We start from the raw sequence: 18,931 nt of genomic DNA on the forward strand, positions 1-18,931 counted from the left end.
TGATTCTAGGGAAACTCCAAGGGGTGACAGAAGCCCCCAAAGAACTGACATCTCCGCTTCTACGGGCTCTCCCGCAATGTCTCTGCTTCTCCGAGCCACCCCACCGCTAGGGTGCAGAGTCGGACTGCGCCGCACCCCACTACCCGTTTCCTCCCCAATTCAGCGTCCGAGGCAGGCGCCGCCTTCTCCCCGCCCCCGAGCGCTGGGCCCACCCTTCCGTTCCGGGACGGGACCTGTTCCCTGTCAATCCGGTTAGCCTCAGGGCTCCTGGCGCGTGAAGAAAGGCCAGGGGAGAACGCGGGGACTCTAGATTACGCACCGCCCTCCGCGATACAGAGGGAACTCCCCGCACCCAAGCCTGGGGATCCTCTGCCCACACCCCCAACTCAAGACGCACCAATAAGGAGTCGGGCCCTCCCAACACTCAGCGACTCCTGGGCGGCCGAGTGTAGGAACTAACTTCCAACGCGCAGCTGAGCAGGGTTAGGACCCTAGAAAGCTCCCAAATTCCAGAACCCCGTGGGGGCGGACGCGTGCTCGCCTCTCGAGTGTCAGCGCACGCCCTGGGCTGGCCACCTCGGCCTCCAGGCGTCCAGCTCACACTCCGGGCCGGAGCAGAGACTCGCGCAGTGAGGGTCTCGGGCTGAAGGGCAATGAAGTCTTCCCGCAGCGGGCGGGGGGAGAGGGGGCGCGCGCCCACTCACCATTCCGGAGCAGAGGCTGATGACCGCCGTGTGCTCGGACTTGGTATTGACGTGGCCTTTGTAGAAACAGTGCTTGAGTTCTGTTTCGTCCTCGGAATAAAACTTTGTCTGGTTCTCCTCGGGCGCCCCGAGGAGGGTGACAGTGAACTGTGGAGCGATAAATCCGGCATGGGCGGTGAGATTAAATAGAAACTGCTGGCCGAAGGCGGAGAGGCGGTAATGCGCCCGGGAGGAGGTAGCGGAGGAAGAGGAGGAGGCGAAGGCAGGCCAGGGGTCAGAGGCAGAGTTAATGCTCCGTCGCCTTCTTTTGAAGTGCACGTTCGTGGGAAAGGGTTCTCCGAGAGCGTTCACTCGGACGGGAGACGCGATTTCGTATTCGCTCAGGGACTCTAATAATTTCACTGCAGAGAGAAGCAGAGACACATAACCAGTGATTTCAGTTTTCCGCAAGTTTTAAATTAAAATAAAGGTGAGGGAGGGCTTTGTCCTGAGTGGCTTTCCAGCGGGTTTTCTTTTCCAATTTGAATCAACCCCTTCACCCTCAGTCAGTGGACAAATATTTGCTGAGCACCTACTGTGTGCTAGGAAGAGCCGGGAAATGTGCAAGACACTGAGGATACACCCTTAGGAGCCAGAAACACGAACAAGTCAAAATACATAAAGTAATTTCAGATTCTGACAAATATCCTCAGTAAAATAAAACATGCTGCTAGCCGTTGCCCCCAGTTACTGAGTTATGGTACTTTGGGGCACAGAGATTGGGAGGGGAGAAAAGCAGGCTAAAAGCAAAGGGTGTGGGGGTAAGTTCCTTCCCCAGTGTCACTCTCTGGAAATTGGCTGGGAATGACCTAAAGAAGGGAGAGGCTGCAAAGCGGGAAATCATTCTTTCTAGGAAAAGGAAAGAGGCTTCCGCTGCGGGGTGCCCGCTCCCGGGCGCGGAGGCTGGGGAGCTGGCGACAGGGGCAGAGGGGTCCCGGGGCCGGAGCCTCATTACCTTGCCTCGGGTGCAGCCTGTCCTTGCGCACGGCCGCCGCGGCGTCTGGGCTCGCCATCTCGGCCAGGTCCCGCACCAGGAGCGTTAGCAGTGTGGCCCAGGATACAAACTGCATGGTGCTCCTCACCCCTCCCCCGCTGCCCTCACCCCCCTCCCTCCTGCCCTCCTTGGCGGCGGCGACCCGAGGCAGCGGCCGCGTAGAGCGCGCGGAGGCCGGCGCCCGCCGCTAATGTTTGACTTTAGGAGTCGCTGAGGTCCCGCCGCGAGGGTCCCGTCCGCGCTCGGCTGAGCAACGCCGCCGCCTGCCGAGAGCTGAGCCGCTCGGGCCGCAGGAGGAGCCGCAGGAGGAGCACTTGGAGGACTGCGGCTCCACCGCTCGGCAGCATAATGTCCCGGGAACGTGTAGGAGAAAGCGCCGAACGTGCGCTCCGAGGCGCGGCGCGCGCCCTGTGCTGGCGCGGATAGCGGAGCGGCTTCTTCAATGGGGGGCGGAGGCGGGGGGGCCGCGGGTCCTCCGCGGCTCAAATACCCCGGGTGCCCGCCTCCAGGAGAGGGGAGGGGAAAGCGAGCTGAGTGCGGACCGCCTCCTTCCAGACGGCGGACGGTGCCTGCCCGGCCAGTGCGGGACTCCCGGGCTCCGGGCCTCCGGCTTCGGGAGGCGGCGGCCAGAGGCGCCGGGAGCGCGGAGGCTGCGGGTCGCGGTCTTGGTCGCCTCGTGGAGATGAGCTTTTCTGGGACTCCCCGCCCTGGGGGAGAGAGCTGATTGCCGGCTCTCTTTCCTGGCGCTCGCAGTCCCTCTCCGGGTCTCTCGGTCTCCAGTTTCCTCTGCCCTCTCGCCTCCCTGCTTTCCTTCCCCTTCCAATCTCCTCTCTCCTCCGCGCTCGCTCTCCAGGCCGCTCGGAATCGGCCTTCCTCCACCCCACCCCCTCGGTGGTCTCTCCTCCTCCTCCCACTGCGCCCCTCTAATTCCCCGTATTTCTCGCTTTCCTCTTCTCTCTATCTCTCGTCTGTTCCCATCTTTTGGCTACAGTCCTCTTCCTCTTCTCTCCTCCCCGGTCTCCTCCTTCCTCTTCTCTTCTCCAAACCCTTTCTTTTTGGTTTCTTACAAGTGAAAGTGGCCCAGTGCAGAAGCGCCTTCCCTTCTTAGTTTCTCTAGGGACGAGATTTGTTATCTAATCTAAGTGAGGAATTTTAGGGATGGGGTTCCTAATCTTACAGTTGCGGGGGGGGGGGGGGGGTTGTTTCAAGTCCTTGGCCTCCTGAAAGTGTCGAAAAACTTCCTAGCTGTGATTTCCCTAGACTCTCGTCCCATTCTGAGAGGGCCCATGGCTTTCGGTAGGTCCCGACCCAAAAAAGGTTAAGAACCACTCCTGGCAGCCAGAAGGGGCGGGGACTTTGGCGCTCGGACTGCCCGGGTGGGGGAGGGGTTAGAGATATGGGGGGGTGGGGGCGAATGCCAGAGGAGAGTCCTGGCCCCAGGGGGGAAGCACCAGTCCTAAGAGGGATTTCTCAATCACTTGCGCACGCTCTCTGCCAGAGATGCTTCCAGCCCCGCAAAGCTGACACTTCAACCTACACTTACCTCCCTCCGCCCTGGGATGCAAATTTGAAAGTCAGAAAATTAGCCAGAGAGGGAGGATGCCAGTCTGTGAATGTGGGAGTCTGTGTGTAAATTGTCTAATCCCGGAGGGTTCAAGAGCGCTTTTTCCTTTACCAGTCCTCAGGAAGATGGGATGTGCTAATTTCAAGAGAAAGGAAATGACAATTTTTGTAAAAGATATCACATGTGCATTTGCCCAAGTTTCCCAGAACCAGAGTTTCCTGTCCCTTAGTAGGCTGGCACTCAAGATTGCCAACACCAGGGACCAAATAGCAATATGCTAGAAATGTCCACTATTCTGGAAATATTAATGCATATATTTCTCCTGGTAGAAGGAAAAATAACGTGGCAGGACTGGAATATCCTAAAGAAGTTGTTAATCCAAATGGACTACTATTGCCATTGTCCAACTATATTCAGGAAATGTATAGTTCCTGGGTGTATACAATGATGCATAAAGACGGTAAAATAGTAACACCTGCACAGTACACAATAAGAGATTTTTAAGAGATGACATTTAAGTATTTGTCTTCAACCTTCAAAGTAATTCACTAAAATACTTTTCTTCTGCCCTAACCGGTTTGGCTCAGTGGATAGAGCATCGGCTTGCAGACTGAAGGGTCCCGGGTCAAGGGCATGTGCCTTGGTTGTGGGCACATCCCCATGAGGGCTGTGCAGGAGGCAGCTGATCAATGTTTCTCTCTCATCGATGTTTCAAACTCTCTTTCCCTCTCCCTTTCTCTCTGTAAAAAATCAATAAAATATATTAAAAAAATAAAATACATTTCTTCTAATACAAGATCTTTCTTCTCATTATCAATAAAATTCCTCACAATCACAGCATCAGGGAATTGCTGAGAGTTTAGCAAGGAACAGAAAAATGTCAAGAAATCAAACTATTAGCTGATTCTCAGGGAAAGTATTGTAGAACTCACACTATAAAATCGCTAAAATGTATAGCACTTTGATAGGCACTCAGGTGAATGGAACAGAATAGAGAACCCAGAAGTAAACCTATGCACACATGGTCAATTTACTTATGACAAAAGAGCTGAGAATGTACGATGGGAAAAGGATAATCTCTTCAACAACTGGGTTTGAGAAAACTGGACAGCCACACCCACGCAAAAGAAAGAAACTGGATCGCTTTCTTGCATCACACACAAAAATTAGCTCAAAGTGGATTAATGATTTGAACATAAGACCTGAAATCATAAAACTAGAAGAAACATATGGGGTGATCTCCCTGACATCGGTCTTGGCGATGATACTTTGGATTTGACACCAACCAAAAACAGAGGCAACAACAGCAAAAATGAGTGGGACTACATCAAACTGACAAGCTTCTGTGCAGCAAAAGAAACCAGCCACAAAACGAAAAGGCAACCAATGGAATGGAAGAAAATAGCTGCACATCTCATATACCAGAGAAGGGGTTAATATCCAAAATATATAAAGAACTCGTATAACTCAGTAGTAACACACACACACACACACACACACACACACACACACAAACACACAAACACACACAATCTGATTAAAAAATGGAAAGAGGATCTGAATAAATGTTCTTTTTTCAAAGACAATGCAAATCAAAACTACAATGAGATACTACCCCACACCTGTTAGAATGGCTTTTATCAAAAAGATGAAAAATAAGTGTTACAAGGATGTGCAGTAAAGGGAACCTTTGTGCACTGTTGGTAACGGTATGGAAGTTTTGCAAAAAATTAAAAGAACTACCATATGATCAAGTAATTCCACTTCTTGGTATTTATCCGAAGGAAATTAAAAAAACTTAACTCAAAAGATACCTGCACCCTCATGTTCATTGCAACATTACTTAAAATGCCCAAGGCATGGGATAACCTAAGTGTTCCTGAATGGGTGAGTGGATAAAGAAAATGTGGGAGATATAATTATATATACATTATTCCATCATCAGAAATAAGGAAATCTTGGCCGGCCATGCTCAGTGGTTGAGTGTTGACCTATGAAATAGGAGGTCACAGGTTTGATTCCTGGTTAGGGCACATGCCCTGGTTGCTGGCCCAATCCCCAGTAGAGGGCGTGCAGGAGGCAGCCAATCAAGGATTCTCTCTCACTGATGTTTCTATCTCTCCCTCTCCCTTCCTCTCTGAAATCAATAAAAACATATTTAAATCAAATAAAGAAGGAAATCTTACCATCTATGACCACATGGATGGACCCTTAAGGGCATTATGAAAAGTGAAATAAGTCATACAGATAATATACGATCTTATATGGGACCTAAAAAATAAAAAATAAATGAACTGATAAAGAGAACAGACTGGTGGTTGCATGAGGTGGGGGTGGGCAAAATGGGTAAAGGTGGTCAAAAGATAAAGAATTCCAGTTATAAAATAAATAAGTCCTGGGGAATGTAATGTATAGCATGGTCACTGTAGTTAATAATATTCTATTGTAGATTGGAAAGTTGCTAAGAGAGTGGATTTTAAAAGATCTCATCACAGAAAATGAAAAATTTTGTTGATGATTTCACAATATAGTCTTATATTGAATCATTATGTTGTACAGCCGAAACTAAAATAATGTTATATGTCAATTACACCACACTAAAAATTAAAGTTTATAAAAGGTTAAAAGTAGCACTTTTCAATATTTCTTATTAAACAATTTTCCTCTATTTTCATTTAAACCACTCCTGATTAAGAGAAGCTAGTTCTTATATGTAGGGACAGAAGCCTTCTTTGTTTATTCTCTCATTAGCTTACTTTCTAGGATTTGGTTTTAAAGGTTGAACTTTGTTTACTGTTGTTTAAAATTGCTGCTGATACAACCCAATCATTTCACAAGAGCTGAAGGGAAGGGAAATACAAAGTAGCTTTGGTGACCTCTGACTGACGATGAGAAATTCAGAAACTGTGCCTCTTGGTCACCTCCCGAGGTCACCAAAGCTACTTTGTGTTTCCCTTGCCTCAGTTTTCTTTCATATGTATAATTTTCTTTGGCTTTCTAATCCCTTTTTCCAATGCTGAATATTTCATGATAACTTCTTAGCTATTTCATTGATATTTCACAACTTTTTCCTCAGCAAGCACCTAGAACAGGTCTGGCACATAGTAGGTTCTCAAAAAATGCTTATTGAATAAATATAACACTTCTACTTTGGTTCAACTGTGATAAAATGACTTCTTTATCACACACACATACACACACACACACACACACACGCAATTTGGAGGTTGGTCCTATAAATAGGAAGATCGAATTACCTGAGTTCAGGGGGAAAAGTGGTTTCTATAATAAATTAGCCCATCACAAGAGTTTGCTCTGAAAGAAGTAGAGATTTTTTAAAATATATTTTTATTGATTTCAGAGAGGAAGGGAGAGGGAGAGAGAGATAGAAATATCAATGATGAGAGAGAATCAGACCCCACACTGGGGATCAAGCCTGCAACCCAGGCATGTGCCCTGACTGGGAATTGAACTGTGACCTCCTGGTTTATAGCTCGACGCTCAACTACTGAGCCACGCCAGCTTGGCAGAAGCAGAGCTTTTTGAGGTTACCCAGAGTTAACAGAGGGACAGTTCTTAGCCCGTTTTTCTCTCCCAGGCTTTACTGGAATTGAATGTTATTGTAGGTTAAGTGGAAGACTCCTTTGGCTGATTCTTCATTAAAATTGGATCTCAGGGGAGTGGTGATTGACATTAGTCACTAGGGAGAAACCATCTGGTCACTGGAAATATGAAAGATGCTATCACACTCGACTTGGTTTGCAGAACTCCACTGAACACAGCAGGAAGGAGATTGGAAGCAAAGCCATTTATTTCACAGAGAGGGAAACCCACACCTGAATGCCAAGGGGAGACCTTGGGGCAAGAATCAGAGTGAATAGTTTCCTGAGTGGTCAGCAGTGGGTGGCGTCTGGAGTAGACAAGCCCACGCTATGGATACCACAGGGTTCTGGTGAGCAAAGCACCAAGCAGGGAATTGGAATTGGCTGTAGCAGGACTCTGTGACCTTGGGCAGTGTCATTTCTGATCCAGTTTCATGTTTGCAGAGTGGAAGTGGGGAAACACCATGTCATCTTTTCTTGCCGCATGCGTGAATGGCCCTAGTATTTTTTAAAATAAATTTAGTTGGGTGGCATTAATTAATAACGTTACATACGTTTCAGGTGTACAAGTCTGCCATACATTATCTGTATATTGCATGTGTGCTTATCACCCAAAGTCTAGTCTCCTTCTGTCACCGTAATTTTGACCCCTTTACTCTCTTTATTTCTTTATTTTCTGCCCCTACCTTCTGGTAACCACCATTCTGTTGTCTGTCTATGAGTTGTTGTTTTTTTGTTATTTTTTTTGTTCATTTGTTGCTTTCTGTTTTATATCCCCATGAGTTCTTGTCCTTTTCCAACTGACTTACTTAGCATGGCTCTCAAGATACAAGTTGTTGCAAATAGCAGTATTTTATCTCTTTATGGCTGAGCAGTATTCCATTGCATATATGTCCTACATCTTTATCCAGTCATCTGTTGAAAGACACTTAGGTTGTTTCCATGTTTGGCTACTGTGAATATTGCTACAGTAAACATAGGAGTATATATATATCTTTAAGAATAAGTCATTTCAATTTTTTTCAAGTAGATAGAAGAGATACTGCTGGGTCATATGGTAGCTCTATTCTTAAATTATTTAGGAATCTCCATACTGTTTGCCAGAGAGACTGTACCAGTTTATATTTCATTCCCACCAGCAGTGTACAAGGGCTCCCTTTTATCTGCACATTCTCCATTACTTATTTTTGTTATTGATAATAGCCATTATAATAGGTGTGAGGTGCTATCTCATGGTTTTGATTGGCATTTCTCTTATAGCTAGTGAAGTTAGTATCTTTTCACATATCTGTTGGCCATCTGTATGTCTTCTTGGGGAAAAATGTCTATTCAGGTTCTCTGCCAATTTTTTAATTGGATTATTTGCTTTTTGTTATTGTTGAGATATATGAGTTCTTTATATATTTTGGATATTAGCCCCTTGTAGACTACCGCCTGACACCATATGCAAAAATTAACTCGAAATGGATTAAAGACATGAATATAAGACCTGAAACAATAAAATACAGAGAAGGAAACATATGCACTAAACTTACGGACCTTGGTCTCAGGGTTTTTTGTGAACTTAACTCCAAAGGTGAGGAAAGTAAAGCAAAAATAAATGAATGGAGCTACATCAAACTAAAAAGCTTCTGCACAGCAAAAGAAACCATCAACAAAACAAAAAGGCAACCAACCAAATGGGAGAAGATATTTGCAAATAATAGCTGCTAGTGCAGTGGTTCTCAACCTTCCTAATGCCGCGACCCTTTAATACAGTTCCTCATATTGTGGTGACCTCCAATTTCATTGTTACAAATTGAACATAATTAAAGCATAGTGATTAATCACAAAAACAACATGTAATTATATATGTGTTTTCCGATGGTCTTAGGCGACCCCTGTGAAAGGGTCGTTGGACCCCCAAAGGGGTCTCGACCCACAGGTTGAGAATCACTGGCTAGTGTATTTTTTTAAAGTTTTCCAAATAGTGACTTCAAGCAAAGCATAATGTACCGAAAACATAATGTTAGTGTCCAATGAGTATACAGAAAGTTATGCTGAAGCTATACTGTTAATGACAATTACATAAGATTCTTTTCATTGAGTTCCTAATTATTTAATCCTCGTAGCAGTCCTGCCATCTGGGTTTTATTCTCCCCATTTTTCATATGACGAAGATGAGACTCAGCCAGTTAAAGGACTTGCCTAGTTACAGAGCTGGACTGTGCTGAGCTGGGGTTTGAACTGGGGCCTGGTTACCTCCAAAGCTTATGATCTCCATTAATCAGAGTAGCCGAGTAATACAAAGACATTCACCAAATTGTGATCTTTTTTAAATCCTCACCCGAGGACATTCATCGATTTTTAGTGAGAGGGAGGGAGGGAGGAAGGGAGGGATGGAAAGAGAGAAAGAGAGAGAGAGAGAGAGAGAGAGAGAGAGAGAGAGAGAGAGAGAGAAACATAGATGTGAAAGAGAAATATCAACCGCCATCTCCAAACACACTCTGACTGGGAATTGAACCTGTGACCTTTTGGTGTATGGAACCACGCTCCAACCAACTGAGCCACATCAGCCAGGGCTCACCTACTTGTTCTTGATCATTCAGCCTCTGTACTTGGCCTGATGAATTTGACCTGTAAGAACTTTTTTTTCTTTTAATACTAAATCTAAAGTTCTAAATAACTTCTCTTGAGCCTGTTGTTAAGTTCCAGTGTTTAAGGTGGCTCTGTATAGCTCATGACTAGCTATGGCCATTCTACAAAGTTGTTTGCTCACCAGATGCTTCTTGCTGGCCATTCCAGAAGACCTTTTCCACCCCCTCTAGTATCTTGTGCAATGAGACCTTGACGCCCAGAGTTCAACATCACAACTACACGTGATTCGGGAGTGCTGGACTTCTAGCTCAGATCCAAACCACTCACTCTTAAACTGAAGCCAAATGAGAAAGCAATACCAAGTGTGTGAACATAGTTTCAGCATTTTCTAAAAGGGCACATTCAACATAGGTAGTTGTTAGAGATAACACTAGCATGGAATCTGATAACTCTCAGAGTAGTTTGAGGTGCCCCAGGATGCCATGTGCCCACTGAGCCCTGAACTTCTGTCCCAGTTTGTTCCACACTTTTTGTTGTTGTTGCTTAGTGTCCTGTGTTAGGGGCAAATGTACCTCCCTCACTGCTGTATCCCCTTGGTCTCAGGGTTTTTTTTGTGAACTTGACCCCAAAGGTAAGGGTTCTCCATACTAATAGGCACTTAATTAATATTTGTTAAGTTGATGAATTAACTATGACCACAAAATTGTTTCTAGAGTATTTCTTTTAATTTATAAAAGTATTTTTTTCATACACACACAAACATGCACATTCACGTGAAATCTCAGGAATGTCTAAGTTCATCTCTGTGTCTGACGGTATCATTACTCACGGGGCACAAGTCCTGCTTTAATCAGAATCTCATCAAGATTCCTTTTTATTTTTTCCCCTAGAGTAGACATTTCCAGGCTTTCCCCAAAGGCTACTTCAGGATTCTGAGCACAGGCCAGTAAGAGACCAACACTGTAGGCAGGTGCTATATCCTTTCCATATCCCGCAAACAGGGTAACCATAGTTACCTGCCTCACAGCGATGCTGTGAGAATGAATGGACCTGTGAACACGGTGGCATAGTGGCTGGCATGGAGCAAGTGGTCTCTGAATGCTCCAATCAGCGATCCCACTGGGACCCAGCTGCCAGGGAGGGTCCTGATTCAGGTGGGAGAGAAGGGTGCCGGCAGCCTCCCACTCCTCTCCCACCTACCTCCCTCCAGCCCACCCATCATGAGCCTTCGTTCCCCTGGGAAGCAGGACAAGCCATGTGTAAACTTGTAGTTCTTCCACTGTGTGTTTTTCACACTCAACTTTGCTGTTAGTCTTTTTGTCCTTTAAATTTTGTTTTCATCTTTTTAAACAGCTTTACTCACCCTCACACTCTGCTTAAATTAGCATTTCACATATGTTCAGTTTAGCAGTCTTTCAACCACTAATCTTGTTTTCTGGCAGAGTTTTAAAAACAGCTAAAACATTTTTTAAAAGCCTGTTTTATATGGTAAACAATTTTTACATGTGCAAAATAGTAACTTCCTGTGCCAGATGATGTTTAGTCAGTTGTCTGTCCTAATGGTATTTGATAATAATGATAAACCTCAGTGATTGCTTCCTACTTCTAGGCACAGTGGGTAAGACTGTATGCAGCCCTGACACCCCATGAAATGGGAGTGCCATGAGCCCCACTCTTCAGAGGAGGAGATGAAGGAACAGAAAGGGGGAGCTGCCTGCCAAGGTTGCACCACTAGTGAGTAGCTGAGTGGGTATTCAAAGCCAGGCTTTCGGACTTCCAGGACTGTACTCTTAATCCATAACATTGTACTGACTGTCATATGTTTTGATGCTTTGTTAAGCTTAATACAGGATGAATTGTGATGCTTAGGGATGCAATCGCAAAGAGTGAATGCTCAGACATTAGTAGAAATTCAGATATCAATAGGAGGTCTAGGTTAGGGTTTCAGTCACATGTGGTTGGATTCTGGACAGCAGGTCACATGGGGTTGAAGACAGTGTCTTTCCTACACCCCAAACCACTCATACACCTAACTAATAAGGCTGGCTCTTCAGTGGTCTTATTGCTACAACCATTCTTTTAAACTCCCATGGCCCTTAGGTCAGCTCGGTGTGTTTGTGTTGTTTAGACCGTGTTGTGGTCCTTGCTATAAAAGCAGCATATGCCCAGAGCCCTGCTTTGGAGTTATAAAAGGGTGCAGGATTTCAGTTTCCCATGATGAACCTATGTGGAGGCCTACTACAAGGAAGGTTTTCAAAGAACCTTTCAAAAGAGTGACTGCCAAGGACAATGGAGACGGGCTGGGGGCCGGGAAGAATATCTTTGTTTTCCAAATCAGTGTGCGAAAACGTTGATTCGTGCCATGGATCACCTTGACCTGGTAATGAGATTATGTGACATCAAATCAATCCCAGTTATAAATGGTATATTCGCCATGCACTGCCCTGGTATTACTCGGCACCGATAACACAAAATAGGATGCTTCCTGAAATGTAAGCCTAGCAATTAGTGCCTAGTCAAGTACCTATCAGATGTTGGCAAAATAATTGGCTTGGCTTTTTTTTCCCCTTCATTAAAAAAAGGTCTGACCATACACATGGCAAGCATAACTGGATAAGCCTCAGCTACAGCTGGGCTCTGTGCAAGAGGTGCCGCTACAAAGAGCAAGTGTTTGGAACTGTCATTTTCTTTCAGGCACTGTCATCCAGCGGTGGTGGGACCTGCATTCCAGTTACAACAGCAACACATATTCACCCACGTCAGTTTCTGTGCAGTCACACTCTTACAGCTGACTGTTCAGTTCTTTAGTTCCAAACACAGATCTGGGCCTCACAGAACTTCTCTTGGCTCTATGGTGTCTTTCCCAACAAAACAGAGGTTGCAGTAGAGGAACGGTTGCTCAGCAGGGGCTTTGGTCCTTGTGTCCAGGAGTGGCAGAGGTCCCCAAGATCAAAACGTACAATTCAAGGCCCTCTCCTCCCCACTTCACCAATCAGGTGAAAATGGAAGGGGAATCCACCGTCAGGAGACAATAAGTGCAATGAAATGTTAGGCAATTATTAAAGAGTAAGGAAGAGCTGGCTTGTTTTTTGTTTTGTTTTTAGCACATAAACATATCCAAGAAGTATTATTAAGCAAGCAAGTCACTGCGTTGTTTATCTAATTGGGTCCTGTAGTAGCAAGACCAAAATAAGACAGCAACAACATCAGCCTGGGCCAGGACAGAATATGCACAGAAGGAAGTCTAGAAAGATGGACATACATTAAACTAAGATCGATGACTGATCTCTAGAACTGGGATTTGTGGAAATATTTTATCTTTCTACATTTCTATGATACCCAGTTCCATATTGTTTGAACATTTTTACAACAAGAACAAGTAACTTTCTTAATGAGAAAAGTAGTTGTTTTTTTTAAAGAGTTGTTTTTTATACATATACATATGATGGGCATTTTTTTCTCATAAATTATGTATAACTTAAGCTTTTTATATAACATTCAGGGTGAGTTTGAAAATAATCATATATATATATATATAGTGAGTATATGAAAATATATATATAGTGAGTATGTGAACAAACAGAACACTAGGAAGAGATTTATACTAGTTAAGTCAGGCTCTTGAGGGAATTTGAGGAACACATGTGTCTTTTTTAGAAATATAAGCACTTTATATTCTGTAACTGTGGATTTAAAACGTGAATGGAGAATAGTAGGTGCATAGCAGGAAAAATTATATGCTTACCCCACCCCTGACTATATACACAGAGAAGCTATTTGTTCATTCATTCAGTATATATTTACTGAACACCTACTATGTGCCATGCACTTTCTAGATAGCAGAGGAGTTTGCAGTCTAGTGAGGAAGAGAAACACAAAATGAGTACACCTGGGAACATGTATATAATTAAACATCGCTCTGAGTTTTGTAAAGGAGATTAAAGGGAGATAGATTAGGTGAACAGAGAAGGCCTCTTTGAGAAGTGAAAGGTAAACTGAGACTTAGAGAATGAGAAGGAGCCAGCTCCTTAAAGAACAGAAAGAAACCTGTTCCTGTAGAGAGAACAGCAGGGCAGAGTCTGCGATGGAAGTGGGGGTGTTTCAGAGCCCAGAGAAGCCCAGTGGCTAGAGTTCTGTGAATGAGAAGGAGGTGATTGAGAATGGGCTGGGCGTGAGCCAGGGCAGGGTGATACAGGGCCTTTTATTTTATTCTGAGTGCAAGGAAAGCCATGGAAATATTTTAGGCAAGGGGATTCCAAGATGCTCTTTTTGTTTTGAAAAGATCCCTCTGACTGCTCTGACTATGGAGTCAATGAGACTATTGTGTTGTTCAAATGAAGATCCAAGTGGCTTGAACTAGGGTGGTTGGTAGTGGAGGTGGCAGGATTTGGACACATACAAAATGTATTTTAGAAGGAGAATCAACAGGACATGGTGAAGAATGTTGTAGTGGGACTGTGTCCCAAAACTATTATGCATAATACACATGTGTGCGCGCGCACACACACACACACACACAACCATATAGAGAATATAGAAGGATAAAAACTCAGCATACAATTGCACCAAAATCATGGAGAGTAGAAATAACAAGAACAAGAAATGTGCATTGCCTATATGATAATATTTTAAAACACTAAATGAAGGTTTCAGAGGAGATGTGAGTAGATGGAGAAATACCATAATCTTAGGACAAAGGTGATGCTAATACCACAAAGGTGATGCTCTCCCTAAAATAGTTTATAGATCTTTGGCAATCTCAATACAAATAACAACAATGTCTTTCTGTTATTTTCTTTTGCTCGAATGAGACAAATTGAGTCAAAATTTATTTGGGAAGATGAACAAACAAAAAAAGCCAGATTGGAGAACTTTAAAAATGAAAAGCAATGTGGAGAATCTAGTAATAATACCAGATGTTAAAATGTATTATAAAGCCTCGATAAATGAATAGGTAATACTGGATTGTGAATGAACAGAAAAACCAATGGGGAGACTAGAAAATCCAGAAATGGATCTAACTGTGAGAATTCTTCTGAAACTAATTGGGAAAATATGGACCACTCAATGCTAGAATGACTTGGTGGCCATACGGTTTAATAATGATGATGATGATGATGATAATAATAATAATAATAATAGCAACAATGATAATAAAGTTGAATCTATACCTCATACTTTATTAAAAAAATTTTAAAATTCTCACCTGAGGATATGTTTATTGATTTTAGAGAGAGGAGAAAGAGACAGAGATAGACAGAGAAACGTTGATGTGGGAAACACCAGTTGGTTGCCTCCCATACCCACTCTGACCAGGCATCAAACCTGCAACCCATGTATGTGCCCTGACTGGGAATCCATCCCGAAACAAATTGAACCCACAACCCTTTAGGAGTATGAGCTAATGCTCCAACCAAGTGAGCCACCCAGCCAGCGCCCTCATACTTTACTTTTATACACTGAGTGGCCAGATTATTATGACCAGCTGACATTTGTAGCTATAATTTCGCGCTGAAGTTGCTAGAGGGCCAGACCATTATAAAGAGGGAAGCAGGTTGTTTACCACGACAGTAGAAGTGATTTTTTTCTGAAGATATGGGTAAACAACGTGATTTAACAGCCTTTGAACGTGGGATATATATTATTATGAGTGGCCAGATTATTATGACCACCCCATCAGTACTTCGTTGGGTCACCTTTTGCCTTCAATACTGTGGCGATTCTTCTTGGCACTGACTCCACAAGATGTTGAAAGGTGATGCGAGGAATCTGACACCATGCCTGATGAATAGCACTGTCCAATTCTGTGAAATTTGATGGCTGTGGAACCAGCTGCCTGATGGCTCTTTTAACTCCGTCCCACAAATTCTCAATTGGATTGAGATCTGGTGATTGTGGGGGCCACCTAAGCAAGGTAAAGTTTCTCTCATGTTCGTGAAACCACTCCCACACAATACGAGCACCACGGCATGGCGCATTGTCTTGTTGGAAGAAGCCATCTCCATTGGGATACGCCATCAACATGATCAGCAATGATACTTAGGTATGTTGTGCTATTCAGACGTTGTTCCACACGAATTAAAGGGCCCAAATCATGCCAGGAAAACATGCCCCAAACACAAAACAATTGATGTTTCCCACATCAACGTTTCTCTGCCAGGAAAACATGCACCAGCTTGAAGGGTTGTACTCATGCATGTGGGGTGCATGCTTTCATGCTGTTTCCGCCAAATTCTCACTCTGCCATCTGCATGATGCTACTGGAAACGTGATTCATCAGACCACATGACTTTTTTCCAATGCTCGACTGTCCAATCCTTGTGTTCCTGTGTGAATTGGAGACATTTTATCTTGGTAACTGCAGACAGCAAAGGTGTTCGAACAGGCCTTCGGCTTCCATATCCGATATGATGCAGTGTACGGCTAGTTTACCTACAAACGTCAGGTGGTCATAATAATCTGGCCACTCAGTGTATATACATATCCCACGTTCAAAGGCTGTTAAATCGTGTTGTTTACCCATATTTTCAGAAAAAAATCACTTCTACTGTTGTGGTAAACAACCTGTTTCCCTCTTTATAATGGTCTGGCCCTCTAGCAACTTCAGCGCGAAATTATAGCTAATTTGCCTACAAATGTTAGGTGGTCATAATAATCTGGCCACTCAGTGTAATACTTGATTCATATAAATTGGGTCAAGAGTTGAATGTAAAATAAACCAAAACAGATCTAAAAGGACACAGGAGTGAATAATTATATCTGAGGCATAAGGAAGGTCTACTAATTATGACTCAAAATCCACAAGCCATACAAGAGAAAAAGTTGAAACATTTAATTTTATTATGAAACAAACAAAAACAAATTCTGCATGACAAAAATCAAAAGTCAAGTGACAATATGAGAAAAATATTTTCAGCTCATAACGTAAAGGAACCTTTTCTTTAATCCAAAAGAAAAACCTTCAAAAGGTGTCAGTTGACAGCTCACAGTAAAGGAAATGCGAATGGTGCAAACCTGTGACAAGATACTAGGTTTTACTCATAATAAAGAATATTCGTTTTAAACTGTACAATACCAGTTTTTCAACTATCAGGCAAAATCCTAATGAATATGGTCAATTTCTAAGGCTTTGGGGAACTTTTATATATTATTGTTGGGTGACTACATTTGGACAACCCCTAAGAAGGTAAATTGACATCTGTCAAAACTGCAAAATCATATACTCTTTGACTTAGCGACTTAGCATTCTGCATTTTATACATCGTATATTTTTCCCTATGTGGAAAATGACATGCACAGGATTCTTCATTGATTGCAGTATCGCTTCTAATGGCAAAAAATTCACAAACTAAAGATAGAAACAATAGGGGACTGATTAAATTAGGATACATGCATACAATGAAGCACAATGCATCTGTAAAAGGAATGGTGCTTTTGTGTGTGTTTGTGTAAAAAATGGGGGAAAGTAACATTAAATGTTTTTATTTCCTTATATATTCAAAGAAACTCTGAACAGATACATAAGAACCTAACCACAGTGGTTATACTGGGAGGGAGATTGGGAACTGGGCAGTGGGGGATGTGTTAGTTGGCTAAGGCTGAAATTTAGTCATACTTCTCCAGAGAGACAGAACCAAGAGGATGTATATGTATGTGTATATAAACACACACACACACACACACACACACACACACACACATTTACTTAAAATTTTATTTTAATTACAGTGGACACTCAATATTATATTAGTTTCAGGTGTACAGCTTAGTGGTTAGACATTTTATAACGTATGAAGTGATCCCCCCGATAGGTCTAGTACCCATCTGGCACTATACATAGTTAGTACAATATTATTGACTAGATTCCCCTGCTGTTCTCTACATCTCCGTGACTATTTTGCAACTACAAATTTGTATGGTTTAATCCCTTCATCTTTTTTGCCCAACCCCCACCTCCAACCTGGCAACCATCAGTTTGTTCTCTGCATCTATGAGTTTGTTTCTCTTTTATTTGTTTATTTTGTTCTTTAGGTTCCACATATAAGTGAAATCTTTTATTTCACTAAGTATAATACCCTCTAGATCTATCCATGTTGTTGCAAATTGTAAGACTTTATTCTCTTTTATAACTGAGTGATATTCCATTGTATATTATATGTACCACCTCTTCTTTATCCAGTCATCTATTGATGGATGCTTAGGTTGCTTCCATATATTGGTTATTGTATAAAATGCTGCAATGAACTTAAAGATGCATATATTTTTCAAATTAGTGTTTTGGATTTCTTCAGATAGATATGCAGAAGTGGGATTGCTGGGTCATATGGTAGTTCTATTTTTAATGTTTTGAGGACTCTCCATACTATTTTCCACAGTTGCTGAACCAATTTGCATTCCCACCAGCAGTGCATGAGGGTTCGGTTCCCTTTTCTCCACATCCTCAGCAATGCTTGTTGTTTGCCAAGATCTGCAGAGTGAGTTAACAAGTTTCAGACCCAGGAGAGCTGGTGGGTTAGTTCCAGTCTAAGTCTCAGACACAGGAGAGCTGGTGGGTTAGTTCAGTCTAAGTCTCAGACACAGGAGAGCTGGTGGGTTAGTTCCAGTCTGAGCCTCAGACCCAGGAGAGCTGGTGGGTTAGTTCCAGTCTAAGTCTCAGACCCAGGAGAGCTGGTGGGTTAGTTCAGTCTAAGTCTCAGACCCAGGAGAGCTGGTGGGTTAGTTCCAGTCTAAGTCTCAGACCCAGGAGAGCTGGTGGGTTAGTTCCAGTCTAAGTCTCAGACCCGGGGAGCTGTTTGGTTAGTTCCAGTCTGAGCCTCAGACCCAGGGGAGCTGGTGGGTTAGTTCCAGTCTAAGTCTCAGACCCAGGAGAGCTGGTGGGTTAGTTCCAGTCTAAGTCTCAGACCCAGGAGAGCTGGTGGGTTAGTTCCAGTCTAAGTCTCAGACCCAGGAGAGCTGCTGGTCTAGTTTCAGTCTAAGTCTCAGACCCAGGGGAGCTGGTGGTTTAGTTTTGTCCGAGGCTGGTAGGCTCAAGACCCAGGAGAACCCTGTTTCAGTTGAAGTCTGAAGGCAGAAGAAAGACAATGTCCCAGTTTGAAGGCCGCCAGGCAGGAAGAATTCCCTTACTCAGGAGAGGGTCAGTTTTTAAAAAAATTCTGGGCTTCCATTGTCTGGATGAAGTCTTTCCACGTTATGGAGAGCAATCTTCTTTATTCAGTCTACCAATTTAAATGTTATTCACATCAAAAACACCTTCTCAGAAACACCTAGAACAGTGATGGCGAACCTTTTGAGCTCGGCATGTCAGCATTTTGAAAAGCCCTAACTTAACTCTGGTGCCGTGTCACATATAGAAATTTTTTGATATTTGCAACCATAGTAAAACAAAGATGTATATTTTTGATATTTATTTTATATATTTAAATGCCATTTAACAAAGAAAAATCAACCAAAA

At 43.4% G+C, this 18,931-nt stretch overlaps 2 protein-coding genes across 11 annotated transcripts in view; one reads left to right on the forward strand and one right to left on the reverse strand.

Annotated features, from left to right (window-relative positions):
• The window catches only part of ADAMTS9 (ADAM metallopeptidase with thrombospondin type 1 motif 9), a 156,177-nt gene extending 154,356 nt beyond the window's left edge, over positions 1–1,821 (reverse strand). Inside the window, exons 1-2 of the mRNA XM_070390944.1 lie at positions 1,699–1,821; positions 705–1,105 (exon numbers count right to left, since the gene is read on the reverse strand). Of these exons, the coding sequence (XP_070247045.1) occupies positions 705–1,105; positions 1,699–1,813 (516 nt within the window). The 5' untranslated portion in view covers positions 1,814–1,821. The remainder of the gene's footprint in view (positions 1–704; positions 1,106–1,698) is intronic.
• The window catches only part of LOC138992274 (uncharacterized), a 288,887-nt gene that overhangs the window by 846 nt on the left and 269,110 nt on the right, over positions 1–18,931 (forward strand). The window lies entirely within an intron of this gene.

Source organism: Myotis yumanensis, unplaced genomic scaffold (assembly GCF_028538775.1).
Source record: "Myotis yumanensis isolate MYYU_CA2020_CCGP unplaced genomic scaffold, mMyoYum1.0.hap1 SCAF_14, whole genome shotgun sequence".
In the NCBI taxonomy this organism is placed as follows: Eukaryota; Metazoa; Chordata; class Mammalia; order Chiroptera; family Vespertilionidae; genus Myotis; species Myotis yumanensis.